This window comes from Melopsittacus undulatus, chromosome 2 (genome assembly GCF_012275295.1).
Source record: "Melopsittacus undulatus isolate bMelUnd1 chromosome 2, bMelUnd1.mat.Z, whole genome shotgun sequence".
NCBI classification, from domain to species: domain Eukaryota; kingdom Metazoa; phylum Chordata; class Aves; order Psittaciformes; family Psittaculidae; genus Melopsittacus; species Melopsittacus undulatus.
The window spans coordinates 103,644,189-103,661,182 of record NC_047528.1 but is presented as its reverse complement, the minus strand read 5'-3'; the positions used below and the strand labels follow the sequence as shown (position 1 = coordinate 103,661,182).

The 16,994-nt window shown below is 41.5% G+C and overlaps 2 protein-coding genes across 3 annotated transcripts; both read right to left on the bottom strand.

Annotated features, from left to right (window-relative positions):
• Positions 1 to 11,561: 11,561 nt before the first annotated feature.
• Positions 11,562 to 15,249, bottom strand: LOC117435889 (uncharacterized). 2 transcript variants are annotated; one of them, XM_034060163.1, is made up of 2 exons: positions 12,822 to 15,249; positions 11,562 to 11,955 (listed from the first exon to the last, which is right to left on the bottom strand). In XM_034060163.1, the coding sequence occupies exons 1-2, from the start codon at positions 15,118 to 15,120 to the stop codon at positions 11,813 to 11,815; spliced, it is 2,442 nt and encodes an 813-aa protein (XP_033916054.1). In that variant the 5' UTR covers positions 15,121 to 15,249; the 3' UTR covers positions 11,562 to 11,812. The 2 variants fall into 2 exon arrangements, with proteins under 2 accessions (XP_033916054.1, XP_033916053.1); XM_034060162.1 differs by having other exon boundaries at positions 11,814 to 12,026; positions 12,607 to 15,249.
• LOC117438996 (uncharacterized) lies at positions 15,156 to 16,197 on the bottom strand. The gene is made up of 3 exons (XM_034074657.1): positions 15,484 to 16,197; positions 15,226 to 15,342; positions 15,156 to 15,194 (listed from the first exon to the last, which is right to left on the bottom strand). The coding sequence occupies exons 1-3, from the start codon at positions 16,027 to 16,029 to the stop codon at positions 15,156 to 15,158; spliced, it is 702 nt and encodes a 233-aa protein (XP_033930548.1). The 5' UTR covers positions 16,030 to 16,197.
• Positions 16,198 to 16,994: the final 797 nt, after the last annotated feature.

Here is a 16,994-nt window from a genome sequence, read left to right as displayed (position 1 = left end):
TTAATCTCCAGACATGGACTTAGGGTTAGTTGGCGCCCAGTCTGCTTCTCCTGCCACTTATCAGTAGGAACAAACATCTGTGTTTTTGTCATGGTCTTAAGGCTTGATCGCCCAGTCTGCTTCTCCCTGGCTTATCAGCAGGACCTTTCATCTGCTTTTGTCAGCAGAACTAGCATCTGCTTCTCCCCCTCCAGCAGTAATCAATGCCTTGGCAAGGTGGCAATGGCAGGTACTTAGGACAGACAATACTTTTGTTTAAGCAAAGGAATTCCTTTAACTCCCTTGTACAGTTTCTCTGTATTACCCCCTGTACATTGGTTACCCGTGTATCAACACGCTTGCTCGTGATAGTTGTTGCTCTCAGCTGTGCTTCCTCTTTGTTTTACTCAGAATTAAAAAAAAAAAATTGAGCATTTTCTAACCTACATGAGTGGGAAAAGGAAATGAAACCACCCCTTCTCCTCCAGGCAAGTGAGAATTGTGTCACTGACTCCACAAAAGGCTGAGCTTCAGCAAGAAAGCCAGTATTTTTTGACTCCAGCCATAAAAGCTTCTAACCCTACCTAGCTCAGTAAATACAATGTTCATACTACCTGAAGTAGGTCACAGCACAAGGCTTAATACTTGTCAGTCTGTTTAAAAACTACTAACTGATTCCTTTGTTGTGACATACAGAGGATTCGTTGTCCCAAAACAGGGACAGGAGAAAAAAAAAACCCCAACAAACAAAACAAAAAGAAAAAAAGAAAAAAAAAATCCCACAACCCAACCCAGAAAGCAAATCAAACAAACAAACAAAAAAGAAGAATAAAACTGATTCCAGTTTTCTGATAGTGCATTGTTAGTGAGATTGTCTGGTTAATGGTTTGAAAAAAATGTTCTACTGCTCCATTTGATGCTTCATGAAATGAAGCAACTTTGTCATACTTCACTGCATTTAGACCTAACAACATGTCAAATTCTTCTGAAATAAACTGTGGGCCATTGACTGAGACAATTTCCTGTGGCAAAGCGTATTCAGCGAAAAATTCCCTTATGATATTATTTATTTATTTCATAGTAGGATAGTCGGTATTGCCCCTACTCCAGATGAGATTAAGCTGCTGAGCTTTGGAAGGAAAAGGCAAGGTACAAACAGCAGTCTTAAATACCATGTAGAATAACTTTTTAACCTTTTCCTTTATTATACAGAATGTTACCGAACTTTGATTACTCATCTTCCACTTTGTGGCTGAACTCCTGAACTGCTAAGTGCATCCTTCACTTGAAGGGGTGGTAAAGATTCATATGAAATCATACTTCATTTATCCTCCTTTATAGCCAACAGCATTGCCTGTTGAACTGTTAGGTACATGTGTCAGCATTTTTTTTATTTCTTATAGGTTTTCTTAGGATGACATAAAGAAAAATTATTCTAAATAAACACCTAGGCATTCACAGTGTATTATATGTTTTATGGGAGTTAATACTGATGGAATAGATTCAATATCCTCCATCAGTGATTTGTAATTCTGAAAAAAAATAAAGAAATTTAAGTTTATGACATATACAATTTAGTTTAAAAAATATCTTTAAATACTGTCAGTTCTCAAGGCTTTCAAATCGCCGTCTTTGCATCTGTTTTCTAGACAACATATTTACTTTAAGGTAAATTATGATGAAGGTAGGAGAATACTGTGCAAATATAAAATAACTTAGATATGAAAGTACCATTTCTGAGAAAACTGATCTCCTAGAATCCTAATTTTAATTTCAGGTAAGCGGGATTTGGGTTTCCAAGGTCTCCAACTAGGAACTTGAGACATCAATTTCTATATAATTAATTTTAGATTCACAAAGAGCTATATGTGGTTGATATGTGAGTCAAAGCTTAGATCCCCTGTAGCGCTTACATTTCTTCTTCTCCCTTTGGTTGTTATAAGAATGTACTCATCTTGAACCACATGGACAAACATTTCCCAAAATGGACAATATTAAATTTATTCCTGTTGATTTTGTTACACTTTGTATAAATATTCATTGGCACAAGGGTGGAAATCCAGTTTCCTCTAACTCAGGGAAGTGATTTAACCGCTAGAGTTCAAAGTCATTCTTGGCTTTACCTTGGAAAAAAGATTTCTCACAATCCACATGATTTCCTATAGCTTGTTAATGAAAGCAGTTCAACTACATAAAATTCGGCCAGATCAGCCCCAGCCATCTTACAGAAGAAAGTGGCCGTATTTTGCCTACTATCAGTTGCAAGACCTGCATGAATTAGATGAAAAACAAGAGGAAATGCTTAAAATGGGTTGGGGTTTTATATGAAAGATATCCTGTAATAATTGATCAGATAGATGACATTTCAATGGAACAATATGACTTCAGTGGAATAAATCAATGATTTGAAACTTCTTTTTCCAGTCTTCTTGTAAACTTCCCCCTTTCCTGCCCCTCCCCCCCTTTGTTTCATTGTCCTCTTTTGTCATTTGATCATTGTGTGGATACCAAAAAGCAAATATCAAGTAATTTTCATTATTTAGGAACGTCAATAAGGAACAAGGGCCTTCTCAGAAATCCCAATAGGATTAGTAGGAAACCGGGGTCTGAGAAGCTGCCACACTTTCATTTTTACAAATTATGTTCCTCCTATTGTAAAGCATTTGGTGCACTGATGTTTCAAGAAATTGCAGGCTTATTCAAGAAATGCAAATTAAAAAACCCAAAGGTTTTGCATTCAGTCCATCAGTGACTACAAGTGCCAAAGGGACCAGAATTAAATACCTGCTCAGCACTCCGATATGGTGATGCTGAATATGCTGCTGCTTACCAATATATCAAGTAAAAATTCCATCACTTAATACTATGCCTGGTGCGTTATAAATTTTAAGAGCAAACCTTACAGAGAAGACAATAGTGGTGAACTGTGCAGAGAAATGATGTTGCTTTATCACTTCACAGCTGCTGGGTTATGGTTTTCTTTAGAGCTGACCCTGTAGGAGCCTATACAATTTGCTTGTTTGGAGGGATCTCTTTGGGAAATACTAGGTAACTAAGATGTTTATCTTGTAGATCCATATAGCATATCAATCCAGATCTACTTTGCCTCACATCTACTCACTATTGCATAGGCAACTCCTTACGATACCGAACCAGGAATCAGTTTGATTTTACTTTATCAAGTAGCTCTTAGAGTAGTTTTGATACCTAATACAACAGCTAGTTGCACATTACTTACTTATAAACAGCTGTAGTGCTGTTTATAAGTGTACAGTATATATAAATTCTAGACTCCATTCTGCATATCATTAATTTTAATTGTTGAGGTAGACTGCAATTACTGTATTAATAATCTTCAGATTTACTGATCTCTTTGCTGTTTTCATTATTTTCATGTTCAAGCCTGCAGTATGCTCGGGCCCCCTTTAGGAAAAAAAAAAATTCTTTTTTAGGCATAATTACATTTAACTGCTCACTTTTCACCTTTGGCATGGAGAAGCTGCTCTCTTTTCTCTCCTAGCAGAATCAGCTTTGGAAGTTGATCTCAATATATTCAGCACTACTTGCTTTTGCTCTTCTTAAGAATTTATTGTTCTCATGAATACAGAGCAGGTCTTTAGCACACACTTAGAGGTTGTAAATGCATAAGCACCCATTTGCACCTTGCCTTTCAAATCTCAGTGGTAGAATCATTCCTGCCATACAGTACCCAGGAACTGGAACTACATCAATTCCAAAATATATTTCCTTTCCACAGTAACATAGTTTTAGTGGGACATAATAAAACCAGGTTCTGGACTGAACAAGTTGTAGTCACAGGTTCCCTTTTTCTCAGTGTGCCATGGGAACTATGCTTGACTGATTATTACAGTCAGCTTCTTAGAAAAATGTGGTCCCATTTATATTACAATCTAGCTTTCCTGCTGTGTGAGCTACAGCTTTCCCATTTAAGTTAATAGAAATCCAAGAGATGGAGAAACAGGACTATTGCATTGCTCATAGCATTGACAGGCATGCTGTACATTGACTTTGTTTTTCAAAACCTGATTTTACGCTTAATCATAGCCAGTATTCATGTAGGTATACTGCTGTTTTGGCTGTGTCCTGAAATAATAAAAGAAACTTAACTATTGTTTAATTCTATGAATTATTTTTAATAAGTTGAATAAAATTTGCACTTACACAGTCCACTCTCTCAAAGGCTGGCTGATGAATTTTTGTAAGAGGCATTAACACCTTCCTGAAGGAGCAAGGCTATTGTTTCAGCCACTATCATTACCTACAAAGTCTAGTTGGAAGAAACACTTTTTAACAGGTTTTTTCTTTTGTTAAGGTAGGAATTGAATAATTGAAATTAAGTTGCAGTCCCGCATCTCACCAAGTTTACAACAATCAGTGCTTTCAGCACCAACTAAACTGACTACAATCTATGAAGTATTTAGAGTATATTTCCCAAAGTGAAATTTCATTCCTTTACAAAAATGTAAATATTCCCACTATTTTCACATCACAAGTTCCATCTGTTAAATTAGACCTAATGGAGCAGATTCTCAAATCCGCCCCCTGGAAATGCTGCACTGGCTGCTGGCATATTTACCTAAAGTGTTTTATACAGGTGGTTGAAAGGCTCAGTTTAACTGTTCAACTCCCTACTTTCCTACTCTCCTCTCACTGCACTTTGTGCCATTGTGACAGTTTTACTATTTTTTTTAATTAAAATCTCAGCTATATGATCAGAGTTTCATAGGCTTTGGTGAAGCTATATCTTAAGATGTTCACCCTTGCCGCCTAATTCCTATTATAAACATTATTATTACATAGCAAACTGTTCATTCTTAATTTAGCAGCCTTTCAGAAGTCTGAAGAGACTCTTGCTTATCTCAGTCAACACATAATAGGATGGGACAGGCTAGAATACATGTACTACAGAAAAGTAATTTATTCATACTCTGTCAATTTGTTAAGAGATTATCAACACTAGTTGATTAAACTTATTTAGAAACCTACTTGGAGAAACAGAGTAGTGTTTACTTTTGAGTATACCACTTTGCAGTTTCCTCTGATGGTCTCCAATCTCCATAATGCTTCTAATGAATACATATCCTACTTCCCTGCTCTTCTCACCATTACAACTTCCTACTCAGCGTCACCCCTTTTCTCAAGTAGCCTGTTTTCTAAATTTGACAGCATTAAACTTTGAGCAATCCCTCATTTCTTCCAAAATTGGCCTCATCTACACAAAAAAGGGAAAAGAGAGTCTTTGTCAGACAACAAAAATAATTATTATAAATTATTTTATTTATATATTTAATATATAAATTGTATATAATATATAAATTATATGTAATTATATGTATTGGATATATAAATTATACCCACCATGAGAACATTACTTAAACACAATTAAACACAAAACCAACGTAAGATATCTTGTCAACAGCTGAAAAGTAGCTGAAGCTACTGTTTCAACTATTTGTACCTTTGCAATACATGAACTTCAAGACTACATATGCCAGTTCTGCCTCTCTAAAACCGACACTGGTCAGAGAAATGTCAAGAGATCAGACCAGTGAAAACTGTAAATAACGGTAGCCTGACTCAAGATTGCAGCATGAACAAATAACAAAACAATGCCCTCCCCTGTTCACCTTACTGGACGGACCTTTATATTTGTTTTTGTGTAGCTTTCTACAACTCTCCAACCCAGCTGTCTGAGCAAGAGAAAGCAGATGACTGGTTAAAATAGCAATCCTGTGGATTCCTTGTCAGAATCTGGAAACTAAGCCAAGGATAACAGTAATATCATTTAGACTTCTCCAGTAAGAGAAGGGTAAGATGACCTTATTTTAATCTTAACAACTACTACTGATCACTCAATTTTTTTTCAAGGCAACTTACACACTATGAAGTGTATTTTCCAAAGCAAAATTCTCCACATTCATAGTTGAATTTGCAACTGCTCCTTGTGCCAACAGAAGGCCGTCTAATTTTCCAGTTAGCTGAATAAGGACTTCTGAGTGGCCCAAATGTTGCAAAAGAAACAACCTTTTCTCAAGTTCCCCAATTATTTGGGACATGTGAATTTAAACAAAACACTGGTGAGTGCAACACGTCAAACTCATTGACCATTTTGGCTGCTAATGCAATATTAATCTGTTTTCACTACAAAAACCCAGATGTCACAACTAGGATCACAATCTTACTGCCCATTTTCACTCAGGGAAGAATATCAAACTAATTTCAAACAGCTAACTGAATAACATATTATTTAATGTGTTAACATACAAGGAAATCTAGACCACTGTATCCTAGCAAGATACATATTTTTATCTAATATGATGGTGTCAACCTAAAAATAAAATAAAACCTTCTGTATTACATGGTGTATTGTTCTCAATAACTCTGAATAAAACAAAATAATACATTTTGAATAGTATCATACAGTAATGCACCTGTGAAAAGCACTATACTGTATTTCTTCAACAGGGAAAACATACTTCTAATTCGTTTCTCTTTATGATGCTCGCAAAAAAAGATATAAAGTCAATAACAAAATGATAAAATTTACCAGAAAAAAAACCTGTTTCTGTACTTTTTGTTATCCTAGAAGAGATAACAAAAAATAAATTCTGGGGGGGGGGAGGGGTAAAGGACAGTAATTTAATTCAACTTTGCCTTTTTTTTAGACTTATTACTAACAAAATAAAATAATATTGTGCATAGAATCATTTAATGATTCTATGATTCTACTTATTAAGCTTAAGGTTGGCAGAGCCCTTGAAGACCACCTAGTTGCCACCACCTGCCATGGAAGTCCAGATAAATAACTACATGGAAAGACAATTTTCCTCTTAAAAATAATGCAGAAATTATCTTTTCTATGATAAAAAATTGTTTTTAGAAATTTGGAAAATTATTAAAGAAAAGAATATGAAAATGGAATGTGGAAAATAACTTCTTTATATGAATAAATACAGTGAGAGCAATCATGTGTGACACTTGAGGTCAAAGGTATATCACAGAATCATAAAATCATAGAATAGTTAGGATTGGAAAGGACCTCAAGATCATCTAGTTCCAACCCCCCTGCCATGGGCAGGGACACCTCACACTAAACCATATCACCCAAGGCTTCATCCAAACTGGCCTTTAACACTGCCAGGGATGGAGCATTCACAGCTTCCCTGGGCAACCCATTCCACTACCTCACCACCCTTACAGTAAAGAATTTCTTCCTTAGATCCAGTCTAAACCTCCCCTGTTTAAGTTTTAACCCATTACCCCTTGTCCTGTCACTACAGTCCCTAATGAAGAGTCCATCCCCAGCATCCTTACAGCCCCCTACAGATACTGGAAGGCTGCTATGAGGTCTCCACGCAGCCTTCTCTTCTCCAGGCTCAACAGCCTCAACTTTCTCAGCCTGTCTTCATAAGGGAGGTGCTCCAGTCCCCTGATCATCCTCGTGGCCCTCCTCTGGACTTGTTCCAACAGTACCATGTCCTTTCTATGCTGAGGACACCAGAACTGCACACAGTACTCCAAGTGAGGTCTCACAAGAGCAGAGTAGAGGGGCAGGATCACCTCCTTCGACCTGCTGGTCACGCTCCTCTTGATGCAGTCCAGGATATGGTTGGCTTTCTGGGCTGTGAGTGCATACTGCTGGCTCATGCTCCTTTTCTCATTGACTAACACCCCCAAGTCCTTCTCCACAGGGCTGCTCTGAATCTCTTCTTTGCCCAACCTGTAGCTGTGCCTGGGATTGCTCCCACCCAGGTGTAGGACCTTGCACTTGTCATAGTTAAACTTCACGAGGTTGGCATCAGCCCACCTCACAAGTGTGTCAAGGTCCCTCTGGATGGCATTCCTTCCCTCTAGCGTATCAACAGAACCACACAGATTGCTGTCATTGGCAAACTTGCTGAGGAAGCACTCAATCCCACTGTCCATGTCACAAACAAAAATGTTGAACAAGACTGATCCTAACACTGATCCCTGAGGGACACCACTCGCTACTGGTCTGCAGCCAGACATTGAACCGTTGACCACAACTCTTTGAGTGTGACCATCCAGCCAGTTCTTTATCCACCGAGTGGTCCACCTATCAAATTGATGACACTCCAATTTAGAGACAAGGGTGTAGTGTGGGACAGTGTCAAACGCTTTGCACAAGTCCAGGTAGATGACATCAACTGCTCCACCCCTGTCCATCACTTTTGTAGCCCCATCATAGAAGGCCACCAAATTGGTCAGGCAGGATTTTCCCCTAGTAAAGCCATGCTGGTTGTCACCAAGCACCTTGCTCTTTTTCATGTGCCCTAGCATGCCTTCCAAAAGAATCTGCTCCCAGATTTTGCCAGGCACAGAGGTGAGACTGACTGGTCTGTAATTCCCCGGGTCATCCATTTTCCCCTTCTTGAAAACGGGGGTTATATTTCCCTTTTTCCAGTCGTCAGGAACTTCACTTGTCTGCCATGATTTTTCAAATATGATGGCCAGTGGCTTTGCAACTCATTCGCCAGCTCCTTCAGGACCCACGGATGGATTTCATCAGGTCCCATGGACTTGTGTATATTCAGGTTCTTAAGATGGTCTCGAACCAGATCCTCATGTACAGTGGGCCCAAGGTCTAGGTTTTCACAGTCCCTGCATCCGTCTTCCAAGACTCGGGTGCTGCGGTCAGAGCCTTTGCCAGTGAAGACCGTGGCAAAGAAGCCATTCAGAACCTCAGCCTTCTCCAAGTCCTGTGTAGCCAGTTCTCCTGAAAGTTTCCGGAGGGGGCCTACATTGTCCTTAGTCTGTTTTTTAGCTGCTACATACCTATAAAATCCCTTCCTATTATCTTTAACATCCCTTGCCAAGTTTAGCTCCAATTGGGCCTTAGCTTTCCTAACTTGGTCCCTAACTACCCGGACAACATCCCTGTTTTCATCCCAGGCCATCTGCCCTTGCTTCCACCCTTTATTAGCCTCTTTTTTCTTGTGAATTTTTCTCAGCAGCTCCTTATCCATCCAAGGAGGTCTCCTGGCCCTCCTGCTGCACTTCCTTCTGGTCGGGATGCAACACTCCTGAGCTTGTAGCAGGTGATCCTTGAATATTAACCAAGAGTCTCGGGCCCCCTTGCCCTCTAGGTCTATATCCCATGGAACCTTGCTAAGCAGGTTCCTGAAGAGCCCGAAGTCTGCTCTCTTGAAGTCCAGGGCAGTGAGCTTACTGCACGCTCTTCTCACTGTCTTGAGGACCTCAAATTTGACCATCTCATGATCACTGCATCCAAGACTTCTCTGGAGAGTCACATTTCCAACGAGCCCTTCCCTGTTGGTGAGCACGAGGTCAAGCAGGGCACCTCTCCTCGTCGGCTCCTTTATTGCTTGCAGAAGGAAGTTGTCTTCCACACAATCGAGAAACCTCCTGGATTGCTTGTGCCGGGCCGTACCGTCGCCCCAACAGATGTCAGGGTGGTTGAAGTCCCCCATGAGAACAAGGGCCTGTGAGCGTTTCCTATTTGTCTGTAGAGTTTTTCATCCACAGGTTCCTCTTGATCAGGCAGTCTCTAACATATCTCCACAGTAATGTGTCCCATCACTGATTTCCCCTTAACCCTGACCCACAAACTTTCTGTTAACTGATCACCTGTCCCCAGACAGAGTTCCATACTCTCCAGCCTTTCCCTAACATAAAGGGCAACTTCCCCTCCCCTCCTACTGGGCCTGTCTTTTCTAAAAAGCCTATAACCCTCCATTCCAACACTCTAGTCAAAGGAGCCATTCCACCATGTTTCTGTGATGCCTATTATATCATAGCCCCATAGATGTGCCCATATCTCTAATTCCTCTTGTCTATTCCCCATGCTATGGGCATTTGTATAGAGGCATCTGATCCGAGGTCCAAATGAAGCCGGCTCAGTGGCTGGAGCGGCTAAAATATTACTACATTGCTCAGAGTATTTATTATAGGTGCTGGCAACTGACTGGGTGTGTTGGGATGGAATGATGCTCCCCTCCCCCAACACAACTAGTTTAAAGCATCCTTGACAAGTCTGGCAAGCCTCCCAGCAAAGCCACTCTTCCCTTTCTTTATCAGAGCAGTTCCACCAGCCGCCAGTAGGCCTGGCCTACAAATGTGGGCCCCATGTTCAAGACACCCAAACCCTTGACTATGACACCACCCTTTTAACCATTTATTAACCTGTCCAATCCTCCTTGCCTTTGGAAGGTCCTCCCCTGTGTCTTGGAGAATTGTCGAAAAGACTATCTGAGCTCCAGAACCCCTGACCACCTCTCCCAGAGCTCTGTAGTCCTTCTTTATACTCCTCAGGCTACTACTATCTATATCCCTAGCACCCACGTGTATCACTAGAAGCGGGTAATAGTCCGTGGAACTTACTAGAGCAGGCAGCCCCTCCACAACACCCCTGATCCGTGCCCCAGGTAGGCAACACACCTCCCTTGCGACCGGGTCAGGCCGACAGATGAGTGCTTCTGTCCCTTTCAAGGCAGAGTCCCCTACTACTACATGCCGCGGCCAGGTGGAGGGGAGAAAACACCGATACGATGTAGGTTCACAAAATGCTCCGTTTATTGATTACAAGACTGCTCTTAATATACTGTCTTACACGCAATCACGCATTACTTGATTGGCTGCTTCACTTTGCCCGCGAGAGGTACACGCTCCACTTTGCCTCTCCTGATTGGTTTCACACCTTCGCTTCAGCTTAGCGTTACATCATGCTTCTGGCATCTTGTTATTGCGCTCCTGTTTTGCTGACCTTGACGCTTCCTCTTCCAGCCTGGGGTCAGAGGTTCACTTTCTCACAGCTTGCTGCAAGCCTGTTAAAGCGCCCATGCTCGACCCCCAACATCTCCCCCTCTTTTTTCAAATAAGGCGTTCGTCATCTGCTGCATGCGTTGCATAGTACATTGTAACAAACAAGGTCCAAAAAACAAAATTAACAACATAATCATTATTAGTCCGCTAAACATCATGATTAAACTCCTTAACCAGCTACTTATTCCTAACGATTTTAACCAAGAGTCTATAGGATTTGTTTCTACAGTATTTTCTTTAAGTTCAAACAATTTCTTGTGAATAGATTCAGAATGATCAGAAAGATTGTGAAGGATGTAAAGCAGCTGCAGAAGTAAACTGTACAGTGTTAACAGTCAAGGAGTTTGCTCCATCATTACACTCCCCCCCCCCTTTTTTTTTTTTTTTTTTTTTTTTAAGGTGGTCAACCATAAATACCTGCTGCACTTATGCATTGACCCTTTCTTGCCCAAAATGTTGAACTGCTACCTGTTAAAACTTTTTACATGAACCTGACAACAAAAAATATACAGAACACTGTCTGCCCTCATCACACACACACAAACACACATATATGCATATATGGGATCCCACATACACTCTCCACAGAACTACAATATTTGAAACACAAAATCCGGACAATCATTGCTCCCACTGCACAGTCCCACATACAGGACGTGGCACAAGGACCTTGTAAAGACTATTAAGAAACCAGCTCCAAGAAGCATCATCGCAGTGCAAGGTGGCAGGCTCAACCTTAGCGGGCGTCCCCACAGAGGCTCTGCCTCCCTCACATCACGTGAGGCTTGGGCTTTTATACTGACTAAAATGCACACTCGTTCCAACACAGGTGGCCAGCCTGTGTTGGAAGAAGTGGTCAGCCATATCTATAAAGGTCTTGTGAGATACCAGAGGGACTCCAATCAAACATGTTCGAAATGGATCAGATGGGGTTGCTATAGATAAACAAAAGGAATCCTGCCCTATCTCATTAACCCATGTTACCCACATGTTTTGCCGATGATCCATGTTATGTGACATCATACTTCCCTGTTCCATCAGAACCACAGGTGCTGCCAGACCTAATATCTTCATTTCGTTTTTCTTCCAAAAGTTCCCTAGCTAGATTCCACAAATAGTTTATTAAGACACCGTCTGCTGTCCTCTCGTTTCCTCAGAATCTCCCTTCTTTTCCAGCCACGGTTTTACCCATTTAGCTGGGACCCATCGAGGTGGGTCATCACCTATAGAGACACAAGCATATCCCCGTCCCCAGGTGAATAAAGTTTCTTTTTCTGTTCCCCAGGCCCCTTTTTTAGGGTCCCAAGTACGGACAGGCATTTTTAAAACAGAATTTTGTGAAGTATAGTGCAAATGTATCGGAATAACAGTTTGCTTATCATTGGTTGAAACAGGATTTTTCCAATTTAAAACATAACATGCTTTAGCTAACATATCGTGTGGCGAGAGGGTTACCTCCCCCTCTTTTTTCAAAGCGCCAAGCAAGCGTTTAATATCCTGATGTCGTCTTTCGACAATGCCCTGGCCAGTAGTATTGTAAGGTATGCCTGTAACATGTTTAACACCCCATTGCTTTAGAAATTGTTCACTCCAGTGTCCTACATAACTTGGCGCATTGTCTGTCTTTATCATTTCAGGAACCCCTAGCACAGCAAAAGCCTGTAACCAGTGTTGTTTCACTGCTTTAAAGGCTGTTGTAGTTAGTGCTGAGGCCCATACTGCATCACTATGAGTATCAACTGAGACATGTAAATATTTCAGTCGACCAAAAGGGGGGTATTCTGTAACATCAGTCTGCCATACTTTTCTTGGGCCTAAGCCTCGCGGGTTAACTCCATGTTGTTGTAATGGAGCAATACGGGCGCAATCAGGGCAGGCTGCGACAATATTTCGAGCCTGAGACCTAGATAGTCCAAATTCCTGCTGTAGACCTCTTGAGGATTGATGAAAAAACTCATGTGACTGACGAGCCGCTTCAAAGTTCCGTAGCACGACTGGTCCTGCAACCGCTCGGTCAATTACAGCATTACCCTGGGAAAAGATACCAGGTAAGTTGGTATGACTTCGCATGTGGCAGCACCAGATGGGCTCCTTACGTTCTTGAATTATACCCTTTAGGCGAATTACCAATTCTTCAATTTCCAATGTTCCAATTTTACCTATTTTTGCACAGTCAATACGATTGACTACACTGACTGCATATGCTGAATCGGATACAATATTTAAGGCTTGTGAGGAAAACCAATTTAAGGTTTCAACAATGGCTTGTAGTTCTAAGATTTGCACTGATTTTCCTGTGTCAGTCCATATCTTTAGTTTCCAATTTTGATTGTCTTGCCATGCGAAGCCATATTTCCCAGTATGTCCACTGGCATCAGTGAATACAGTAAGTGCATTTGATATAGGTTTTTGTTTCACAATAGGCCCTCTCATTATAATAGAGGTTGTTTGAAACAGCGGATGAGAGGGATAATGTGTTGACAATTGTACCCCATTAACTGCAAGAGCAAAGGTCATAGAACATAATGACCATTCTTGGATTAAATCAGTAGTTTTCCAAGGTAGTACAAATACAGAAGGATCAACACCAAACACCAACCTGACACGTTCTTTGGCTTTTAACAATAGGGACCCAATATAATCCTGGAGCGTGGTAACAGATGCAGAAGGCTGATACGATGGGAAAACCCATTCTAGGATCGCTAAGTGTTTTTCAATTTGTTGCGCTATAATAGCAGATCTGTATTGCTGTGATCCATAAACCAAAACCATAACTGGATATTCAGGGTCATATCTATAAACCTGTTGTTGCTCAATTTTTGTCTCAATTACTTTAAGAGAGTCATCACTTTCACCGTTTTCATTATTCTCTGTGACCTCTGAATTCTTGATTTCTGCTAATGGATCCCTTGAGGAGCCTACTCCAAAGCCATACTGGAACTCTAGTTCTTCATGAACTAGCTCATCTTCACCTGTCAACTGGTGTGGCTCATTCCACATTGCATCAAATTCTGTTCTCATCTCTGGTAAAATCTGGTTTTCCCTCAAAGTCATTACCTTTTTATTGGAGACATTGTCTTCATCAGGCTTTTGCCTTACATCTGTAGTGGCTTTAGCCTCATAAAGTTGCTTCTCATTTAATTCCTTGACGAGAGAATTCAGTTTCTGAATCTTTCCACGCGAGGACTGTTTTACTTGTTTATATTGCTCAGCTTCCTTGAGCTGCTCTTCTGCATCAGAAAGTTGCAACTTAAGCCCATCAATCAAACCCTTGTATTTAGTTTCAATTTCAGATTTTTCTCTCTCAAAGTCTTCCTGTTGGTTCTCAAGTCTCTTCCTCAAAGATTCTTTATTAACTTCAGACTCATGAAGACTCTTATTTAAGTCAATTATTATGCCATTCAAAGTCTGAACATGCTCTTCAGAATTCAGAGCACAGAGCTCTCTTTTTAGCTCTTCAAGTTCATTCTTATATTTCAAAACCATTTCTTCTTCATATACCTGCCTGGCTTCTGCAATTTCCCTCCTGTGGCACTTCTCCAGCTCAGCCCTCAAGTTCTCCAACTGTCTGCAAATATCCTTCTCATGGCTGATTGTCAGTTCTTCAACATGTTGTTGTTCTTTCATTTTGCATAAAGCTATTTCATTTTTCAATTCTCTTATTTCTGAGTCCCGGACAGAAAGGGCACATTGCAATACAGACAACCTTTCTGATGCCACTAGATCTTGGAGACTTTTAACATCTTGTTCTTTTTCTTCCGTGCTTTCGCATAGCTGTTGAATTGTATCTTCCATATTCTCTTCCATTTGGGCAAATGTATTTTCTTTATCTTTGGCATTCTTTTGAGAAGACTCAAGCTGTACTTCCAGGTCATGTGCTTTCTCACGCAGCATCTCCAAATGTGCATTTTGCTCTCTGATACGGTTCTGAAACAAGGACATCTGTTGCTGGGCTTCTAATGCTTCATTTTTCTCAGGGCTTGTACTCCTCAGCACCTCATTAACCTCTGTCTCTGTTGCTGTCTGTAGTAGGTTGGCATCTTCAGCCTTAAATTCTAGTAGGTTGGAGTCTCCAGTCTTAATCTTGAGCAGGTTGGCATCTCCAGCCTTAATCTCGAGCAGGTTGGAGTCTTCAGCCTTAAACTCTAGTTGTTTTAGCTCTAAGCGTTCCTGCCACTTTACCAGAAACATTGTAAAAGCCGTAGCCCCTAGGAGAGTTTCCATAAGCAATCTAATATCGGCAGGAACAAGCTCCTGGTATTTCATAAAGGCTGTCATCTGTCTTCGTACAGCCGAATTAGTGGCTCCGTAGGCCATAACACTTTGTTGTAATTTTGAGACCAAATTCCAGTCTAAAGGTGTCCATTCTGCTCCATTCTGTGTAACCCGTACTGGAGCAGATATTAATGGTTCTAAAGTAACCTCCCCATTCAAATTAGCTTGTGTGATAACTCCCTTCCATCTCCGCCCCATGTCAAAAGAATGATCTGTAGGGATATATTCGTTTACTCTTTTAGGGATATACCCCTTTGCCCTCTCATCCTCTAACATTCCTTCATCTAAATCATCCTGTAAGTCTCTTTTTTCTTTTTCTGTTAATCCTTCCCCTGCTCCATACAAGCATTTTATTTTTTCATGACCTTCTTTAATCGTTAGCTTTCCCTGTCTAATTGCCCTCTTGATCCCTTCTCGTCCCCCGGCGTCTAATTTCTCCTTTTGGTCCAACTGTCTTTCAATATTCTTGATTCCTTCTTTAATTGCCTCCATGGCTTTTTTATACATTTCTTTCTTTTTACCCGTATCACCATCCTTGTCTAAATTTTTCACAGCTATCATTAACCTTGCCATTTGGTGGCGCTGTTGCCTTAGTTCTTTCACAAGTTCAGCATAAGGCGATTCTTTTTGTAGTTCGTCATCATCCTCAGACGGCAAGGGTACATTTTCGGGCAGTACCTCCATAGGTTCTGGCTCAGGGGGTGCAGATGGTTGCGTGGGCAACTCATCTGAGGGGTCCCAGGGGATAATTAAGTCATCAAACTCCCCCTTCTTATGCACTGGTGCAGCAATTTTTGTTTTTTCAGGGGAGGTACGGGGGGGCACTGGATCAGGGAGGGGGCCCCACTCGATTAAGTCCGTTTCCCCCAAGTCCGAGTTTTTCGTACTCTCACTCAAGGCACCCTTCAACGCAGCTGCGATTTCCGCCTCTGCATGCATTTGATCAATCATGAGCTTAATGGAGCGGTAAGTGCGTGTTAATTTCTTCGCCCCTTTATGCTCTGTCTGAACGCTCTCCCACAATTCTTCTCCTATCTTACGCCATTGATCTTTGGAAAATAACTGTGCCGTATTTTCTAACAACCCCCTTTTCCGGCACCAAAACAAAAGGTCCACAAGTTCCTGTTGGGGTATCGAGTACCCTGTTTTCTTTGCTACGCATAGCAATCCCTCTATCGTAGCCTTTTCTATCGCTGATACAGCGGAACCCATCCCGAACCAGACCGCAGTCTGCCTGACTCACCGGTCAGCCGTGGCCATGTAATTTGAGCTCTTTTCCTGCCTCTCTCGGGCAGCCTGCCTCTCTCGGGCAGCCGGGATCTCCACCTTCTCTCGTCCGCGGTCTCTCTCTCTCTTGGTATCACGTCGGGGTCACCAGAATGCCGCGGCCAGGTGGAGGGGAGAAAACACCGATACGATGTAGGTTCACAAAATGCTCCGTTTATTGATTACAAGGCTGCTCTTAATATACTGTCTTACACGCAATCACGCATTACTTGATTGGCTGCTTCACTTTGCCCGCGAGAGGTACACGCTCCACTTTGCCTCTCCTGATTGGTTTCACACCTTCGCTTCAGCTTAGCGTTACATCATGCTTCTGGCATCTTGTTATTGCGCTCCTGTTTTGCTGACCTTGACGCTTCCTCTTCCAGCCTGGGGTCAGAGGTTCACTTTCTCACAGCTTGCTGCAAGCCTGTTAAAGCGCCCATGCTCGACCCCCAACAACTACAACCCGCCACTTTTTCCTGGCGGCACCAGTAGAGATCTTCTGTATCAGTGCACCAGCCGACTGTTTCTGATGCAAGTGCATTTCCTCATCAGCCCCCTGCAGGACAGCAAAGCGGTTCTGGGTGGGTACAGCAGATTTAGGAGGAAGCCCCTTGCTTTTAATTGCTCTCTTCCTCCTTTGGTTGTTT

What these genes read in the sequence shown, in the direction of transcription:
- LOC117435889 (XM_034060162.1), bottom strand. Translation starts at nt 15,120, where the DNA reads ATGGCCTACGGAGCCACTAATTCGGCTGTACGAAGACAGATGACAGCC. An exon ending in GAGGCTTAGGCCCAAGAAAA is followed by an intron (nt 12,027 to 12,606) that starts GTATGGCAGACT and finishes GTGTCTCTATAG; the next exon opens with GTGATGACCCACCTCGATGG.
- LOC117438996 (XM_034074657.1), bottom strand. Translation starts at nt 16,029, where the DNA reads ATGATTGATCAAATGCATGCAGAGGCGGAAATCGCAGCTGCGTTGAAG. An exon ending in CCGGGGGACGAGAAGGGATC is followed by an intron (nt 15,343 to 15,483) that starts AAGAGGGCAATT and finishes ATGTTAGAGGAT; the next exon opens with GAGAGGGCAAAGGGGTATAT. An exon ending in AAGCTAATTTGAATGGGGAG is followed by an intron (nt 15,195 to 15,225) that starts GTTACTTTAGAA and finishes TATCTGCTCCAG; the next exon opens with TACGGGTTACACAGAATGGA.